At 45.5% G+C, this 20,033-nt stretch overlaps 2 protein-coding genes across 9 annotated transcripts in view; one reads left to right on the top strand and one right to left on the bottom strand.

The window, feature by feature from the left end:
- The window catches only part of LOC136632055 (pyruvate carboxylase, mitochondrial-like), a 217,674-nt gene that overhangs the window by 60,931 nt on the left and 136,710 nt on the right, over positions 1-20,033 (bottom strand). The window lies entirely within an intron of this gene.
- Positions 1-20,033, top strand: part of PKNOX2 (PBX/knotted 1 homeobox 2) — a 395,914-nt gene that overhangs the window by 353,391 nt on the left and 22,490 nt on the right. For all 8 annotated transcript variants that reach the window (XM_066606646.1, XM_066606640.1, XM_066606642.1 and 5 more), the window contains one exon: positions 7,312-7,409. In XM_066606646.1, coding sequence (XP_066462743.1) covers positions 7,312-7,409 — 98 coding nt within the window. The remainder of the gene's footprint in view (positions 1-7,311; positions 7,410-20,033) is intronic.

The raw sequence follows: 20,033 nt of genomic DNA, 5'->3' as shown, positions 1-20,033 counted from the left end.
GCAATTCCAGAGCAGTTTTTCCCATGGTGATTTTCCTCTTGTTATTTCCCTTTGAAATTTGGGATTAAATTGACATTCTTCTTGTCAAAGGGGCTTGTCCCTACTCAGTCTAAGGGTTCTTTTACACAGGATGCCTGTCGGGTGCTCAAGCACCTGACAGTCATCCCAACCATAATCGCTCCTGTGCTTTCACACCGGAGTGATAGTCGCTCAGTGAATGGAAGCAGAGCGGGCCGGAGATCTCTTCTAGCTGTCCGCTTACGTTCACAGTGAACAGGCAGTCATTCATAGATGAACGACTGCCTGTTTACTCGGACTTTTGTGCCTGCCTAAAGCGAGTGACTAACGTTAGCGAATTAATCATCGCTCGTCATTCAGTTGCTGGCAGTGTTTACACTGAACGATTGCCATTCCATTTTGGACGATTCAGCGATAAACTGAACAATAATTATTCAGTGTAAGGGTGACTACCCACTAGTTTTTTTTTCCCTGCGAAATTCGCAGCATTTTTTTCTCTGCAGGGGTCTATGGGACTTGTATTGTTAAAATCGCGATCGCGCAAAATCGCGATTTCGCACGAACGCGATTTTAACATTACAAGTCCCATAGACCACTGCAGAGAAAAAAATGCTGCGAATTTCGCAGGGAAACAAAACGCCAGTGGGTGGGCGCCCTTAGGGTGACTACCCACTACAGTTTTTTTTTCCCTGCGAAATTCGCAGCATTTTTTTTTCTGCAGGGGTCTATGGGACTTGTAATGTTAAAATTGCGATCGCGCAAAATCGCGATTTCGCACGAACGCGATTTTAACATTACAAGTCCCATAGACCACTGCAGAGAAAAAAATGCTGCGAATTTCGCAGGGAAACAAAACGCCAGTGGGTGGGCGCCCTTAGGGTGACTACCCACTACAGTTTTTTTTTCCCTGCGAAATTCGCAGCATTTTTTTTTCTGCAGGGGTCTATGGGACTTGTAATGTTAAAATTGCGATCGCGCAAAATCGCGATTTCGCTGTAAATTGCGATTTTGCGCGCTCGCGATTTTAACATTACAAGTCCCATAGACCCCTGCAGAAAAAAAAATGCTGCGAATTTCGCAGGGAAAAAAAAATGTAGTGGGTAGTCACCCTAAAAGGGCGCCAAGTCTGTCAGCACTGATGGCATTGTCTAGGGGCATGCCACATTAACAAGGGGAATGGTAACACCCAGGTGTGAATGTATTCATACAGTTCCAGGGGGGAAAGAGCACAACATGGAGTTCTATAAAAGGCGCTATTTTATCAGGATTACAAGTAGTTACTAAAACAGGAACTGAGAAGTCCCTTTTAGAAGTAGGGCCCCTTAGTAGTTGTTCCTGTGGGGCCTATCATTACTATGTGGCCCTAAATGATAGGTGTGTTGTTCTTTTATACTAATCATTTAATAGTGTACTGTAATCCTGGCTGTCTTTATATTAGTGATGCCGGTGTACACTAAAAATACTTAAAGGGGACGTCCAGTTGTAAAACAATTGATGGCCTATCTGCAGGACAGGCACTCAATACCAGATTAGTAAGAGTCTACACTAATCAGTTCTTTGCCAGGCTGCTGTGCTTGTGCATTGAACTAATTTCTGCAGGAAGCAGACAGCTCCGTTCCCACTGCAGTGGCCAGGCTTGGTATTGGAGCAATTAAAGTGAATGGTGAACTTTGTCTGTAATACCAAGTCTGGCCACTGCTTTGGGAACAGAGCTGTCTGCTTTCTGCAGAAATTAGTTTATGAGCTTATCAGTCTAGGCGAACAGCCGCTAAGTAGGGGTCACTAACCTATCTACTATTGATGGCCTATCCTAAAAACAGCTTATCAATAGTTTACAAGTGTACAGACCCTTTAATATTTGGGGCCTGACGGCCAACCTAGTCTGTGGAGATGGCTGTAACTGATGGTGTCGGGAACATGTGTACTTCTTCTATCATCTATAGAAAGTGTGAAGGACCTCATCTTATCCGTATGATGTTTTTTGCCTCTCCTGTTCCTGCCCCGTGGCCTGCTTGCTTCTTACATTGTCTGTGGTTAGTCTGCAATGACATTGTGTTCTATGAGATCATTGCTTTGTGTGGTGTCTGCGCCACGCAATATATATATTTTTTTATTCTCTTTATTGCGATGTGCTCTCAGAGGAGAAGAGGGCGCCTGTGTATAATACTACAAATCTCTCATGATGTGGATGTATTATTCATGAGGGAGACATCCGGATCCCTCTGTAAAATAGTTTAACCCCTCCGAGCCCACACTTTGTTTACATAATGGCATCTTCTGTGCTACTAAATTGGGGCGCCGTAAGCGGCCGGGGTTTATTTTTTATTATATTTTTATTCTTTTTTTTTTGCAATATTATGAGATCTGTGTTTCTCATTTTTCGTTTTGCAGAAGGACATTACTACTTGCTTATGAGTCATGATTAGTAAATGCGGCATTGGTAAAACCGATAACATGACATTTCCCTGAAGAGGGTCATACTGTACCGTGCGGCCATGTGCTAATTTACCGCCGCAGCATGCTGATCTCCCTCTGTTTTGTCACCGCTGATTGTTGAGGGTCACTATGAGTTTCCAAGCAGAACAGAAAAGTCAAGTTAGACTTCAGAGGAAAAGGCAAATTAGACATTAGCATAACTTTACTGATAACATTATCATAATTCTACAAATTAGATTTAAGTAGTCGCTGACTTCTTAAACAATTTGTGCCCATGCGGTAGCCGATGTGTGATAACTAGCATAGTGTGTTTCACTTTATTTAGCTAAAATTACATTTGTTGAACAATCACTGGCCACTAGGGGTCTCACTACCTCCTAACTTGCTGTCCCTCGCTCGTTATGATGGGAGGGCGGTTATCTCGTGCTGTCCATAGAAGTCTACAGAGAGGGGAGGAAGAATAAAAAAGAAGCAGAGAAACACAAACAAGTAGCTGCATGCAGCTAATAGTGATTAACTGTCTTACAGCTACTGGATTCGCATCTCCACTGCTCAGTACATCTCAAGTATCCTCCATAATTCTATTATTTCTGTGTGTGCTACAAACAGGTAGCAGAATCTGCTGCTTTCTCCATATGCGGCATATAGAAGAGATCATAGCAGCTAGTCTTCACCCACCTGCTCAGGGAAAACGGAAAAATAGTGATACAGCAGAAGGAAACAGTGTTGATAAATGCAGGATAAAAGTTGTAGAATTGTGAGAAATAGTGTTCTCCCCCCCACCCCACCCCCCTGTACACACACAACTATTTATTTTGAAAAGTCAGTAATACTTTAACACTTAATGAAATGTTTTGGTCCCTGTTCAGTTATTCTGCAAATGTAGTGATATAAGAAGTGGTCAATAACTAAGAATATTGATTTATGGATGATATATGAATGCTTGAATTACTTTAAAGGAACCTGTTATGGTGCTGATAGGGCAGGTTCCCACTGTAGCTTCCATGCCTTCGTTTTAGTAATATTTCAATTTTAGCCCCTTCAGTGGCAGGTTTATTGTTACCATGTCAGTGCAGCAAGCCCCGGAGATTTTCCTGAGGTAATTTTGAAGTGGCAAACATGTACAGTGGCACAATAACTGTGTGTCCTGGACAGCATTTCAGCACTAGAGCTGTCCACGGAAATCTTCCAGGGTTTAACTGCATGGTCAGTGCAGCAAGCCCCGGAGATTTTCCAGGCGTGCCACTAAAGGGGTTAAATGGTTTTTATGCCTTTTAACTCCATTTTAAGGAGTCTATAGTAGTAATCTACAAAAAAGTTACTTTGCAAATACATTACACTATTCTGTGCTGCTCCTGAGTTAAGCCCCATTTACACGATTATCGCTCAAACGATGTCTTTTAAGCAATAATCGTTGCATGTAAAGGCTACCATCGTTAGCATTTCGGCTGAACGATGATTTTATGTTGAGTTTAAAATCCATCGTTCGGGCCGGAGAGATGATAGCAGTGACTGCACGCTGTAATTCTCCACAGTAGCTCTGATAACATTGTATTTAGCTGCAGTCCCGCGGCAGAACAAAGGGGGGTGTATGCAGATAACAGACCACCTGCTGGTATCTGCATACAGCGAAGGGAGGCTCATTTGCACGCAAATAAAGCTAATAAGCTACTAATGGATATCTGTACCCATTAGCAGCTTATGTAAAATGATCATTCAAACTGTCATTCTCCCTATCTTTTGAACAAATTTTGAGCGATCATCTTTGCATGTAAATGGGGCTTTACAATCTGCATTTTACTCCGGTGGTGCACTCAGGAATCTGCTGGTGGAGTTAGTATGTAAGTATGGTAGTGGAGTTATCCTGATACTGATTCTGAGTTACATCCTTTATTATACTCCAGAGCTGCAATCACTGTTCTGGTGTTGGAGTCACTGTGTACATGAGTTTTATGCTGTATTATTATACCTCAGAGCTGCACTCCCTATTCTGCTGTTAGTATCTGTCCACAAGCCTACAGACTGTTTCCAAGAAGAATGTGAGCTTTGGAGCATAGTACAGGCTATAACCTGAAGCTCACGATCAGTATAGAATAAGTTATCTAATGTAAATACACGGTGACTCCACCAGCAGAATAGCGAGTGCATCTCTGAAGTATAATACAGGATGTAACTCAGGATCACTACAGGATAAGTAATGTATGTACAGTGACTCCACCAGCAGAATAGTGAGTACAGCTCTGGAATATAATACAGGATGTAACTCAGGATCAGTTCAGGATAAGTAATGTATATACACAGTGACTCCACCAGCAGAATAGTGAGTACAGCTCTGTAGTATAATACAGGATGTAACTCAGGATCAGTACAGGATAAGTAATGTATGTACACAGTGACTCCACCAGCAGAATAGTGAGTGCAGCTCTGGAGTATAATACAGGATGTAACTCAGGATCAGTACAGGATAAGTAATGTATGTACACAGTGACTCCACCAGCAGAATAGTGAGTACAGCTCTGTAGTATAATACAGGATGTAACTCAGGATCAGTTCAGGATAAGTAATGTATGTATGCAGTGACTCCGCCAGCAGAATAGTGAGTGCAGCTCTGGAGTATAATACAGGATGTAACTCAGGATCAGTACAGGATACGTAATGTATGCACACAGTGACTCTACCAGCAGAATAGTGAGTACAGCTCTGGAATATAATACAGGATGTAACTCAGGATCAGTTCAGGATAAGTAATGTATGTACACAGTGACTCCACCAGCAGAATAGTGAGTGCAGCTCTGGAGTATAATACAGGATGTAACTCAGGATCAGTACAGGATAAGTAATGTATGTATGCAGTGACTCCACCAGCAGAATAGTGAGTACAGCTCTGGAGTATAATACAGAATGTAACTCAGGATCAGTTCAGGATATGTAATCTAATGTGTATATATACAGTAACTCAACTTCTATACAGCATGTAGATTAGGGTGGTTTCACATCTGCGTTGAGGATTTGGCTCTCCTGCTCTGTTCGGGGAGCAGGAAAGGGAAATCCCCGCAGCTGAATGGTTCTTCTCTGGACGGAACAGAAGAGTGCTGGACAGACCCCGTTGACTATAATGGGGTCCGCTCACTCTCTGCCCAGCTGCCTGGCTTTTGGACCAAAGAACAAGCGCTTTTTCTTCTGGTATTTTCAGCTGGATCTGCGATTCTTGAGGTTCCGGCGCAGATGTGGAACCGGCCTTAATGCTATATATAAACTGATGTTCAAAGATGGAAGAGACGGAGAAAAGATGGAGTTTCAATTTCATTGAACAAACTCTTGCCGTTAGGACTTAAACAGACGAAGGTGTTTGCGCACGTTTTTGCGCGTGTGAAAACCAACGCCCGCAGAACGCGTCAAATAGAACCCATTGATTTCAATGGGTTTGTTTTCATGAGCGTGTTTCTCGCGCACATTTCCTACGCGTGTAAAAATATGGAACCTGCTCTATCTTTCTACGAAGCCCTTAGTCCTTGCAGTCCCAGCAACCAGACTGTCACACCTGACTCATATACAGCGTATAGAAGATATCATAGCAGATGGACGGCGGTCACACCATGCAAGGCCCTATTTCAGATTGCGGTATTAATCGTTAGGTGACGGGACTGGAATACCCCGAGAGGTTATCAATATTGGGACTATTTACTCTAGAAAAAAGAAGGTTAAGAGGCGACCAAATAACCATGTATAAGTACATGAGGGGACAACACATGGATCTCTCCCGCGATCTGTTTACACCCAGGACCACGACGGTAACAAGAGGACATCCGCTACGATTAGAGGAAAGTAGGTTTCATCACCAACACAGAAAGGGGTTCTTTACTGTAAGAGCAGTTAGACTGTGGAACTCTCTACCGGAGGAAGTGGTGATGGCAAAATCCATAGAGGAGTTTAAAAGGGGACTTGATGTCTTTCTGGAGAAGAAGGATATTACAGGATATAAATATTAGGTTAAGTGTCAATCCTGGTATATAGGCAGGTAGGAACTATTAGGGGCTGATCCAACCAGTCTGATTGCCATTAGGGAGTCGGGAAGGAATTTTTCCCCCAAAAGGGCTAATTGGCTTCTGGCCTTGGGGGTTTTTGCCTTCCTCTGGATCAACACAGTAGGATACACAGGCTGGACTAGATCGACAATGTCTTCATTCGGCCTTACATACTATGTTACTATGTTACTATGAAATAGCTGTGCCTGAAAATGTATCAGAAAGCCTGACAGTTACATTGTATGGACTGAGTATCTATAGATCTCCCACCATAAAGGCCGCGAATATTGTACCAGTTGTCATATAATCCATAGGACGGTATACAGGGGTTGTGCCAAGATGCCATCTTCTCATAGAAACACCATGGAGTAGGGTCCCTCGCTTGGGACCCTCATCTGTGTCCTAGAACGGAGGGCCGTTCAATAAGAATGGCTCATGTCCTGGCAGACCTCCGGTAATAGTCAGCACTGCACAGGAAATGCCAGGCCGGTCGCTGCTGCATCCCTGGGTCAAGAGCGGGACTCAAGGCGATCAGCTGATTGCCCCGAGCCCTACATTCTTAAAGGGGTCGTGCATCTTGGTACAACCCTTTTTAAGGAACGAAAACCGATTGTAGAAAACTCCCATTTTACATCTTGGGTCATGGACCCCTCTGCAACAGGCTCTGCCCAGATATTGTAATATATGTGGATTATGTGCTGTAGGTTGGCTGTTAAAGACCCGCAGCCCATCTGTAAGACTTGGTAGATATGTGAACGTGCCGCTGCTGCTGTTGGCTTCTCTCATGTAACTCGGGTAACATACTTAATGTCTAATCTCCTGTGTCTTGTAGGAGGTGCACTTTACCAACCCGTTACAATGGTAACATCCCAGGGACAAGTAGTAACTCAAGCTATCCCACAAGGAGCAATTCAGATTCAAAATGCACAGGTAAATTTGAATGGCTTGTCCTCTGCTTTATGAATGATGAATATATGGATATCATATAGATGTATTCTTCTCTAGTCTGAATTGTGTGACGTACTATCACGGTGTGCCGGGTTATCAGGGTGGCTTAAATACTTTACAATGGGTTAAGATAACAGAACAATAGCTTTTTAACCTTTTCCAATCCCCTGTCTGACGTCTTCCTACATTCTGATTGAAGCTTGTACAGCTCCAATGTCAGAAGACGTCCGACAGGGTGTTCTTACCGTTTATTGCCAGCCACTCCACTGTCGGAACCTCTCTGGCGCACACACTCTGGCTTTAGCCAGCAGATGGCACCGTTGTATAACAGCAAAAAGAGAAAGCCTTTCAGGAAATTGGAAAGGGTTAATGGATTAAGATAACTTTCCACGCTGTGATGTCACAATCAAGCTAAGTTTGCTGTATCTGCTTGTTTGCAGCCCCAAACAGTGAAACTGTATTAAGCCCCGTTTAAACGGAACGATCATCGTTCAGAAAATCGTTCAAACGGGCGAAACTGAAGGATCATCGTTAAGTTTAAACGCAGGAAAACGACTTCAACCGGCATAAAAATCGGCGCTGCTCGGGCGCTTATCACGTTGTATAAACGCAGATTCGTTCAGTGTTTCACATCGGAATGTGAAACCCTGAGTGCGATGTGAACGCGAATCTGCGCAAGCACGAACGATCTGGTGATGGCGGCATCGGCTCGTTCACTCGGCAGAACAAAGATTAATCCCAAAAAGTAAAAACCCATTTTATAGGATATATGTAATTTTGACACCGCTTTGTATTGCTCCACAGCACCTACAATGAAGAATAAACCAACTCTACATTGTACAACAGCTGCGCCTGGTGGCGCCGCTCAGTTCCATTCACTTGCTTTGGACTGCGCTGCTCTGCAGCCGCATGGCAGATAAATGTGACGTCACTCGTCAAAGTGCTCATCCCAACTAATGAGCAGAGATCTCAAGGGGTGGACCCCCGACGATCATCTGTTGGTGATCTATCTTGAGGATAGTTTAGTCTCAGAAAAGCCTTTTAATCAAAATCGCCCGACCTCATTGGCAGTTTTTGGGCAGCACTGGAGGAAAATGGGAGGTGGAGGCCCTCTTTTAAACTGTTCAATCCATCTCTTTACAGGATTGGTTCCTTGTCCCTTAATGCCATGTTATAGACCCTGATTACTACAGAAGGATCGGTGATCAGAGGATTATTCTCATTGCCAGATTTGGAGTCGGGTAGTATTTTTTCCCTTAAAATGAGGAAAATTGGCTTCTGCCTCATTGGGGATTTTTGCCTTCCTCTGGATCAACATTGGGGGGTAATAGGCTGAGCTGGATGGACATATGTCTTTTGTTTCAGCCTAAGGCACTCTGTTACTATGTTGGGGAAGTGAAATCCCAAAAAGAGTAAATAAAACTGCAGCTCAATGTCACTAAGGGCTTTTTCACCCGAGCATATATCGGCCGCCGTTTTCATGTCCGGCCGATATACGCTACTGTCTGAGCTGTCTTCCCCTTCCCTCCCCCTTGCCGGCTCACCTCCTCTCTCCTCCCCTACGGCTGTTTGCAATGGAAAGGGGTGGAGGGTAAGCTAAGCTCCACCCCCGTCCCGCCTCTCCCATGGCTGACTGCGGGGAGGGGGCAGGAGCTTCACCCCTTTCCATTGCAAACAGCCGGAGGTGAGGAGAGAGGAGGAGAGCCGGCAAGGGGGAGGGAAGAGGAAGACAGCTCAGACGGTAGCGTATATCGGCCGGGCGTGAAAACAGCAGCCGATATACACTCGAGTAAATAAGCCCTATGCGTTTTTAACATTAGAAAGTCCCACTGACATTCGCGTTAAAAAAACGCTGCGATATCGCGATTGCAAGTGTGAAGGCCCCCTAAATGCTGCAACTTGTGAGGCAACCTGTACAGCATGACATTACCATATAGGTGGAATCTGTTTTGTAGGCGGTGGACGAGGCAGTAGCGGTATATATGGGTGTTATATCTTATTTTCATCACCGCACAGTAACCACACCTGTCACAAACAGACAATGTGCAACGATGGTAGGAACATGCGAGCTCCACCGAGGCACCGAGTAAAACCGTGCGCTGCTCGTCGTGTCTCCAGGGCTGTCCCCAGGCACTCAGTAAAGGGCCAGAAGCTTATTTGTAGCTGCTCTTTGGAGGAGGAAAGCACTTTTAGAATTGGCGGCCTGTGTTTCACCTCTGCAAGAAATTGAATGATGGATGAAGAGCTATAAAAATGTCAGGGATGCCGGCTTTGTTTATGTCTATAACTGTGCTTGATGGGCTGGTGAAATCCATTCATAAATGAAACTGCTGGACTACAAAGTGGGACCCGGGAGACGAAACTTTTCCTAGGAATAAATCACATTTTCATCAAAAAGTTTTCATTGTTCTCCGGGCGAGTCAGGGATAAGGTGAATTTTTGTAAGCATCCTTAGAGGAACATGGAGTACAAGACAGATGTCATCTCGGTACCTCCATGCTGACGGATAGAAGATTTAATGAATCCTTTACTAACACATAGTACTAAATATTATTCATGTCCGTCGTCGCTTCCACCGGTCGGGTTACACAATAAGTACAACTGCATCATCAGCAGTTATCCACAACCATGCCAAGGGTCAGAGCGGCACTAGATATCGGGTACAAGGGTCACTCCAAAACGATGGCTTCCTATGTTATTATGTTGGCACATGACGTCACGAGCGGATGTTGGCGGTATGCCAATAGAATTGGAACCTTCCTGCCGATATCCAGTAGAGGTGCTTTTAGATGGAACGATTATCGTTTAAAGGAGTGAAAGTGAACAATAATCGCTCTGTCTAAACGCAAGTGAATGTAGAATTATAATCATTCACTTTTGGTTCGTCATTCATTTTAGGGTGGATTCAGACGACCGTATATCGGCTCGGTTTTCACACCGAGCCGATATACGATGTCCTCATCTGTAGGGGGGGGGGGGGTGGAAGAGCCAGGAGCAGGAACTGAGCTCCCGCCCCCTCTCTGCCTCCTCTCCACTCCTCTGCACTATTTGCAGTGAAAGGAGGCGGAATGGGGGCGAGGCTAAGTTCCGCAAATTAGCCCCCGCCCCTCCCAATTGCAAATAGTGCAGAGGGGCGGAGAGGCGGTGGAGAGAAGGCAAAGAGGGGGCGGGAGCTCAGAGCACTGCTCCCGGATCTCCCAGCCCACCCCCCTGCCGATATACGTTCGTCTGAATTCAGCCTTAGGGTGCATTCACATGAACGTATATCGGCTCGGTTTTCACGCCGAGCTGATATACGTTGTCCTCGTGTGCAGGGGGGGAGGATGGAAGAGCCAGAAGCAGGAACTGAGCTCCCGCCCCCTCCCTGCCTCCTTTCCGCCCCTCTGCACTATTTGCAATGATAGGAGGCGGGGAGGGGTGGGGCTAAGGGCCGCTAATTAGCCCCACCCCCGCCCACCTCTCCCCATTGCAAATTGTGCAGAGGGGCGGAGAGGAGGCAGAGAGGAGGCGGGAGTTCAGTTCCTGCTCTTGGCTCTTCCATCCTCCCCCCTCTGCAGAGAGAGACAACGTATATCGGCTCGGCGTGAAAACTGAGCCAATATACGTTCATGTGAATGCACCCTGAGGCAGACATAAAAATCACAGTTGGCTCGTTCGGTTTAAACAGCACTCGTTCAGTTCTTGTTATTCACTTATACAGTGAATGAGAATGACTGAATGATTTCCCGTTTGAACGAGCCAACAATGTATCTGTCTGTCTAAGCAAGTGAATGAGCCGGCCATCACGTCACTCGCTCGTTCAAAAGATAATTATTGGCTTGTCTAAAAGGACCCTGAATTTTGTTACCATGCAGTGGAGGGCAGGGAGTGGGGGGGGGCAGTCTGACAAAATGACGTCTTTCACGCGGGCTACAAAATCTAGCTACGAAATCATGGCTACAAAGCGCATGTATGTGAGGCTCAGGGTTTCTAATGCGTTCTTTCACATGAGCGATGTTTTGTAGTCTGAAGAATCCATTGGAAACATACATGTATTTTGAGCAAGATGTCGTAGCCCGCGTGAAAGAGGCCTAAGGCCGCATCCACATGGGCGGTTTTCTCGCAATGCGACAGTGCTACAAATCAAATGTATGTGAAGCCAATGTTTTCTTATGGGTTCTTCCACACGAGCGATGTTTTGTAACCTGTGACATTGCGAGATTACAAAATCACAGCACACTCTATACAGCCGCAATTTGCGATTTTGTTTTTTTGTCTAGCCCATGTTTCCCTATGGAGTCTTCATTTTTGTTGCATTGCACTGCACGAAAACATGGTTTCTGTGCGGTGCAATGCAACTTTTACTGTAGGAAATCCTGCAATAAAAAATAGCTGCAGTAAAAAAAATAATACATCACCTAAGAGGCGCTGTCCGGCTCCGGCGCGGGTCTCTTCTTCACGTCTGGCATTTGTCTTCAGTCTTCTGCCAGCCCTTCCTGGATTGGAGGATCAAAATTCTTGCCTCTAGGAAGGACTGGCTGTGATTGATTCACGAGCGCGGTCGCTCAACCAATCAGAGCCAATGCTCAGTGAACCAATCACAGCCATTCAATGAATGAATAAATGAATGAATGAATGAATGAATGGCTGTGAAAGGTTCATCAAGCGCCGGCTCTGATTGGCTGATCCACCCTGCTTGTGAACCAATCACAGCCAGCCCTTTCTGAAGGTGAGGATTTTGATCCTTTAATCAGGGAGGTGTGACAGAAGACTGAAGACGAGTGCCGGACATGAAGAAGAGACCCGCACCAGAGATGACAGCGCTTCTTAGGAGTTAAGAGTGTATCGGTTAGCTTACCCACATGAATTGACCAGGAAAAGGACTGAATATTGGCTTTAGTATGTTGGAAACAGTGATTCACCTGGATGAGCTGATCAAGACGCTCTTCATTTCATGGTGTGACCGCTGTGCATGGCCTTCTGGAATGTGGCCTGTCTTTAACGTCGCTGTCGCCAGTGTTGAAACACGTCACCCATCACCACACTGTGCGAACATCCACTGTTTAGTCTCCGTAAATGTTCAAGTAGCGTTGATGAATGCCAAAGAGTGCAATTGTTTCCAAATGGAGGAATTCAGTTACACACTTTTGATTTCTACGCACTTTCATGTCAGACACCGTTTTGTCCCCCTGCTGCCATCTGTCACACAGCAACAAAATGTACCAAATATTGGTGAGAAAGTTCAAGCGCTATTGCCATACAGCCAACATCCACCTCTAATGTCATGTACCAACATAATAAGATAGCTGTTCCTTTCGGAGCGATCCTCATATGTCCTGGTTCATATTCGGATTATTTCCCCATCATAGAATGGTAGAGTTGGAAGGGACCTCCAGGGTCCCTTGATTGATATCCCTGAGGACAGAGAATGTTATCCCCAGCCCATTGGAAATCTGAAACATTACCATTATCTTCAAGTTCTGGCACTTGGTGTGTTGGTCCAGTCTTCATTGGCGCATTCTGCTTGCGCCAAAAGCCAATTGGAAGAGGATTACCTCTTGAAGTCAAAGGAGCATCGCCAGTTTCCCGATGGGCTGGGAATAAACTTTCCTGTCCTCGGGGATGTCAGGCAAGGCAAATTGGGTGGGACAAAGGCAAAACCCAACTTGAGTCCTCTTCCAAGTGCCTTCACCTACTTGACTGGTAATTTGCATATAACATGTGTGAGGATTACAGTTTCTTTTTAACATCATCCAGTATTTGGCTAATAAAGAGACTATTAGAAAGTTCAGGAGTCAATCAGTGAGAGGATTAGACTGCAAGAAGCATAAGTGCCAAACTAGACCCTGTCCTTAAGGGTATAAAGAGCTTTCCAACATGACTCAGGTGGCACTAGAGAGCCGATACTATTCTTTCAGGAGAAGAGCTATTTTGCATACATTTTCCCAGGAAGCTTTGCCTGAAGTGAGGTGGAGATCCTTGGTGAGGTGGAGATCCTTGGTGAGGTGGAGATCTGCTGTAGTACTACAGAACTTACCAAGGATCTCCAGATATAGCAGCTGTTATCATAACAGCCGGTGATCTATACCATAATGTAGCGCGCCGTGGTGTTGCACGCTATTTAAGTAGCGCAGCTGTTCTGATTCTAAGTGTATAAATGGCGCTACGCACATAGTGAAGGCACCCTACATTAACAGCATAGTGTGCCACAGCTGGAACGGCTCCTACATCTGCACCATGATAACAGCGACCAGGTTCAGACCGCAGACAGCCTCTTCCACAAGGCGCTCGCCTTTTAAAAAGTATTCAAATTTTGGCAAATGTTCTCACATAATGATTTTTGTTGACGTTTTTTTTTGCACACATTTCAAAATGGAGCAAAAACACTGCATATTTTCAGCATATTGACATCTTATTACAAAGGAAGTTCCACATGGGAGAAGAGGAAGCGGGACGTCAGTCAGTAAGGCTGGATTCACACTAGTGTTTAATGTTTTGGCATTTCTTCATTCTGTTCCGTTTTTGCAGATGGAACTCAAATGGAATGAAACGGATCCGTTGTTACCAATATTGAACATATAACGCAGTCTGCGGCGCTACTTGTACCATTTAAACGCTATTGTAAATCCACCATGACAGAAACAAAAAAAGAGAGATAGTTGAAGTTAAGCCGGCCACACGCTAGTGATTTTTCTCACCCATGTCTGATTTTGACTACTTTTTGCTGTCAGGCACATTTTTACGTGACCTCAAACATTGGACTATAGACACTCGCCACATGACAGATCTGTCACAAATTTGATCTGACGTATTGGACTTCATTCCGTCATTGTCAGATGCAATTTGTGTTAAATTGTTTGTGCCAAATAACAGATTTGGACCTTGTCAAAACGAGACCGTAGAAACCCAGATCACTAACCCAGGCAGAAGTCTAGACCATCAATATGTCATCGCAATTTATGATGTCATCATTAGAGATGAGCGAGCATACTCGCTAAGGCTAACTACTCGAGCGAGTAGTGCCTTATTCGAGTACCTGCCCACTCGTCTCCAAAGATTCGGGTGTCGGCAGGGGGCGGGGAGCGGCGGGGGAGAGCGGGGAGGAACGGAGGGGAGATCTCTCCACTCACCGCCGCAACTCACCTGTCACCCGTGCCGGCAGCCGAATCTTTAGAGGTGAGCGGGCAGGTACTCGAATAAGGCACTACTCTCTCTCGAGTAGTTAGCCTTAGTGAGTATGCTCGCTCATCTCTAGTCATCATACAACAAGTTACATGGACAAGACAAGTTGTCTAGAAAACTGAAATCTTCATTGCATGGCCAGGTCAGGGCCTTGTAATCTGTGCAGGATCTGTCGGGTGTCTACCAGTGGATCCCGATCTACTGTTTGTAGGATCTAGGCTCTCAACAGAACTCTGCGAAGACAATCGGTACCTTTTTAATAAGCCCATAAGCATCAGTGAGTCAGGGATAAATACATAACGCTAGATCCGGCATGTAAGCTGAATGACGTTTTCTTGCATGAGGTTGGGGGGATAAAGATCCCTCGGAGATGATCTGCTACGTTCATATGCAGAGCTATCGCACTGCGTCATTAATGTTTGCAATGCATATTTTAATTTTCACCTTACAGATTCTGTTTGCTAAGCTGCAGGAAATTAACTACGCTTCCAAGGAATTTAATTTGTATCCAATTACAAAAAGACCTAACACATAGTGAGATGCCCCAAAGCCGACACTTGCGATGATTTAGCTGTAGAACGGAACATGTCAAAAAATCATGTAACGTTTACAACAAATTAGGCTTTTCAATGATGGAATCTACGGGACGTTGTATTGTTTAACAGGACCTCCGGAAAGAACGACGCGTGCAAAGCTCCGATTGTTCTCCATCTTGTCTGCAAGGTCTCCTGAAGTCACTGACTACAGCGCCGTGTGGAATAGGCTATGGACAGTAATGAAACTATAGGCTGTGTCATCCAGACATTCATAAAGTGTCTGACTGCACGAGGCAGAATCTAAAATACATCGCCATGAAGAGACATAATCCTTCCCCAACTGACCATATAATCACAGGAGATAGAACTGTATGTCTATGGCAATGCTGTGCTCAGAGCATATTGTAATATCAGACTTCGACTTGTGTGACTCCGACTGTGAACACTATTTCTTTGTTAGACCCACAGTTTTGTGGTGACTAATTTTGGACTAGTTCTGTTACTCACCACTCCCAATTCCTGCAGAGTCCCTGGTGCCGGCTGTGGCTCCTGCCTACGGTTGCATCCAATTTGCTAGTCAAACATACGCCTCTGCTGCTCATGTCTTCTGTTTTTGGCTGCAGCTCTGCCGGCGCAGTCTGTGGTTGCGTTTCTGTGTCCGCATGGCGGCAGTGGTTTACCGAGGATCTGTTTTTGACTCCTGGCTCTATCTCGACCGCGTTCCTCGTGGCGACTTTCAGTTCTGTTCCTGACTACACCTCTGAAACAGGTGACAGCTACAGAATGCGACTCCGTAAATAAAAAGGCTTCCCACAGATTTACCAACTGATCCACTGAATCTGGAATAAAGTTTAAAAAGCTCCTTTAACCCCTTAAGGACCAAGCACAGTAAATTCACGGCATCTGGTCCTCGGATTTAGTCCCGGCCAATAGTAAAAAAATACAACCTGGGATTAAGGCCTTATTCACACGGGCTACAAAACTTATCACTATGTTTTGTAGCCTGAAAGAACCCATTGGAAACCATGGGCTTCACATATATGCGTTTTGTAGCGAGATTTTGTAGCCTGTGTGAGCGAGGCCTAAAGCCCCTGCAATGTAGCAAGAGCAGGTTGGGTATTTGGCTGTTAGTCACTGCCGAGGACCCAGAGGAGAAGGCAGAACCGCTTTTGCCTTCTCCTTTCTAGGCTACATAGCACTCAATGAGCGCTATGTAGTAGGGAAAGTGGAAGTGTAAACGTGACCACTGGGTGCCCCCTGCCACAGCAGAGCTGCAGGGTCCTATCAGACCCAGATCAGCTCAGTTACTGACTGCTGTCACTACAGGGGGATGTTTTTCTCTGTAACTGTGTCTCATATGGATGCCCCAGTTACAATGGAAAAGTGTGAAATTAAAAAAAAAAGACGATGTGAATGACTTTCCCCCAGAGGTCTTATATGATGTCATGGAGGACATAGATGTTTAAAAAAATAGTTACAAAAATAAGTAAAATTTTTTTTTATATATATACCGTATATACTCGAGTATCAGCCGACCCAAGTATAAGCCGAGTCAATAAGTTTTACCACAAACAACTGGGAAAACTTATTGACTCGAGTATAAGCCGAGCTGTATAGTAGGTAAAAAAACTCTCCATACTCACCTCCCAGCCAGTATCTGTGTCTGTGCAGCAACCTGCGTGAATTCTCCCCGCTGTCATCCCCGCCGTCCTCTCTGCTCGGCTTTGTCATCTCTGTCAGTGCTGTGTAAGTAAGCGCTGTGATTGGATTGAGCGCCAGCCAATCACAGCCGACACTCGATCCAATCACAGCACTTACTTACACAGCGCTGACGGCGGGGGATTTGAAAGCCAAGCAGGGAGCTGATAGCGGGGAAAATTCTAAAGCAGCTTGTGATTGGCTGTGAATGATCGAGCACTGGCTGTGATTGGCTGGCGCTCGATCCAATCACAGCGTTGACGGCGGGGGATGACAGAGCCGAGCAGAGAGGACGGCGGGGGATGACAGCGGAGAGATTTCCAGCAGCTTGCCACATCGCCGCCGGGAACACAAGAATTCAAGCAGCTTGCCACACCACCGCCGGGGACACAGACGCCGGCTGGGAGGTGAGTATGGAGGGATTTTTTTTGTTTTTTTAACCCTTCCTTGACTCAAGTATAAGCCGAGGGGGGCTTTTTCAGCACAACAAAAGTGCTGAAAAACTAGGCTTATACTCGAGTATATATGATATATAAAATGACCCATCGCTGACACCAACCTAAACCATCGCCATATTGGCCCTGTAATCCAGGACTATACAATTTATATATCAAAACATCTGAAACAAAATAAGGAACCCATTCCGTACTTTATTTTAGGGTAAATTTACTAATTTTAAAAATAAACAACTATAAATGTGAAAAAATAAATTTTTTCTTCCCCTTTTTACCCCTAATAAAACTAATAAAAATGAAGAAAGTCAGTGAATAAAGATATAAAAAAAATCGCCCTATGGCCGCCTGCAGACGAGCGGGTCGGATCCGGCAGCGAGAAATCTCGCCGCGCGATCCGACCCCAGAGCCTGCAGGGATGAGCGCGTACTCACCCGCGCCTGGCGGCCCCGGCTCTTTGATGTGCCGGCTGCCGCGCAGCCGGCGCATGCGCAGCCCGGAGCCGGTGGCCAGGTGAGTGTGTGCCCCGCAGAAAATTAGAACATGCCGCGGTTTGTTTGCCGCGCGAGATTTCCCGCGGCCAAACCGCGGCCGTCTGCATAGGAGTGCGTATTGTAATGCACTCCTATGCAGACTTTCAGCGGCGGAAATCCCGCGGGAAATCCCACGGCGGGATTTCCGCTCGTCTGCAGGCGGCCTATATGTCATGGGGAAAAAAATGCAGCAAATTTAATTCTGGTAGCTGGTAGAAAAAAATAGGGCAGGAAAACCACCACATGGGTAAAATCCCTAAAAGTGTCTGGTCCTTTAGGACCGAAACACCCTGGTCCTTAAGGTGTTAAGACAAGTATAAACATGCTTTCAACCTCTGGTACACACTTAACCGCGGGTGGGTTCAGCAAGTTCGTATTTGTGAGCAGGAAAGGGCTGTTTGACTTAGAAATAGTCTCTATCCATAAAGTCATATATAATCTTGATTCCTTCAGCTGAAGATTGATTTCTAGGGTCTCCCTCTGTCTAAGGAATTGGGAATCTAAGGGTGCAGCGTTATGAATATGCATCTCTTAAGGTTCTTGTCCAGATGCTTTCTCTGTTTAATACTTAAAGCGGATGGCCTTGGGCGTCTAGTGATGGGGGCATTGCCAGAAGATCCGTTGTGGACCCTAGCACAGTACGGCTTCTGTTTCTCTTGTGCTGTTGAGGGGTCGGAGCTGATCACTCGAGGATCTCTCTCTCAGGTGCTGCAGGTCTGGCTGATACGGCTCCACAAGTCTCTCCTTACGCTGCACTGCATGAAACTACTCAGTCGCCCAGGAACAGGCTCTCTCTTTTATACCCAGCCCTTCCACCAATCAGTGTGCAGCTCAGGTCTAGTCAGTCCATAGCAACAATGTATATATATTTACAGCATTGCGCAAACGTTTTAGGCAGGTGTGGAAAAAAAGTTGCAAAATAAGAAAGCCTTCAAAAATAGAAGTGTTAATAGTTTATTTTTGTTAATTAACAAAATCTAAAGTGAATGGACAAAATAGAACTCTAAATCACATCAATATTTGGTGCGGCCGACTTTGCATTCAAAACAACAATTTTACTTTGCAGCTTTTTTTCCCCCACACCTGCCTGAAACCATTGCACAGTTTTGTATATATTAGGCCCAATGCACACAGGTATATTAGGCACTGCAGGATCTGGAGTGAGCATTGGCCTCCGGATCCTGCAGCAAATACTGCCCATAGACATGCTATGCAAAACGCTTTTCCATGCCCATGAGAGGAAATCAACTGCGATTTTACGCTCATGGGAGGGAAAATCGCAGCATGTTTTATTCTAGTGCGGGCCTTGTACGGAACAGCTTCCATTGCAGTCAATGGAGGCCGTCCATCCCGCGGTGATTCCGAAATGTCAATTTTGAAAACACAGTGGATCCACGTCATCATTGTTGGGACGGCACATCATTCTCTGCACTGCACATGTGGGTTGGTGCGCCAGCCGGCACCTCTGCAGCACAGAGAGGAAGACATCGCACAGGTACGCGGGGCACAGGGTCTGATTCCGCTGCAAGATCTCGCAGCCGAAATTCAACCCGGCCGTGGGCATTCAGCCTTGTAGGCACACACATCTGTGACTTCTGGAGACTTTACAGCTACTTATGGGAGTTTGGGTCCCGTTACACAAGTTGATTCTCATTTGAACAAGCGAGGGATGTCACCACTGACACATCTTTGGCTCGTCCAAAAGTGCTTCGTTCAGTCTTTCACATTCGCTGCATTAGATAATGTGACAGACTGTATGAGCGCAGTTTACACGGAACGATAAGGAACGAGGCAATGATCATTTCTATGTTTCGTAACGCACAAATCTCGCACGAGTTTCTCGGACGCATGAAACCGGCCTTAAGGAGTTCACAACATAGGATGTATTCAATGGGAGCAGTGTAAACCCGTGTGCAGAGAGCACCCCCTAGTGGTAGCTCCAGAATTCTTGTCATTGCACCCCCTGCAATGAGGTGGCGAATGTAAGGAGCTGCAGTTGCGCTTGTGCGCAACTGCAGATATAACGGAGTATAAATGCTCGGCTATCTCTGGCACTCCTATGGAAGATGATTGGATAGGTGATAAAAGTCAATTTTGGGAATAACCTTTTAAGACTAGTTTCACAGAGGCGCGAAAAACTCAGGCTGATATCGCACTCATCAACGCCAAAACGCCTTTCATCACTTCCGATTCTCTCGTGCGTGTGATAGAGGATCGTGTTTCCCA

Source organism: Eleutherodactylus coqui, chromosome 6 (assembly GCF_035609145.1).
Source record: "Eleutherodactylus coqui strain aEleCoq1 chromosome 6, aEleCoq1.hap1, whole genome shotgun sequence".
NCBI classification, from domain to species: domain Eukaryota; kingdom Metazoa; phylum Chordata; class Amphibia; order Anura; family Eleutherodactylidae; genus Eleutherodactylus; species Eleutherodactylus coqui.
This window is presented reverse-complemented; position numbering and strand designations above follow the sequence as displayed.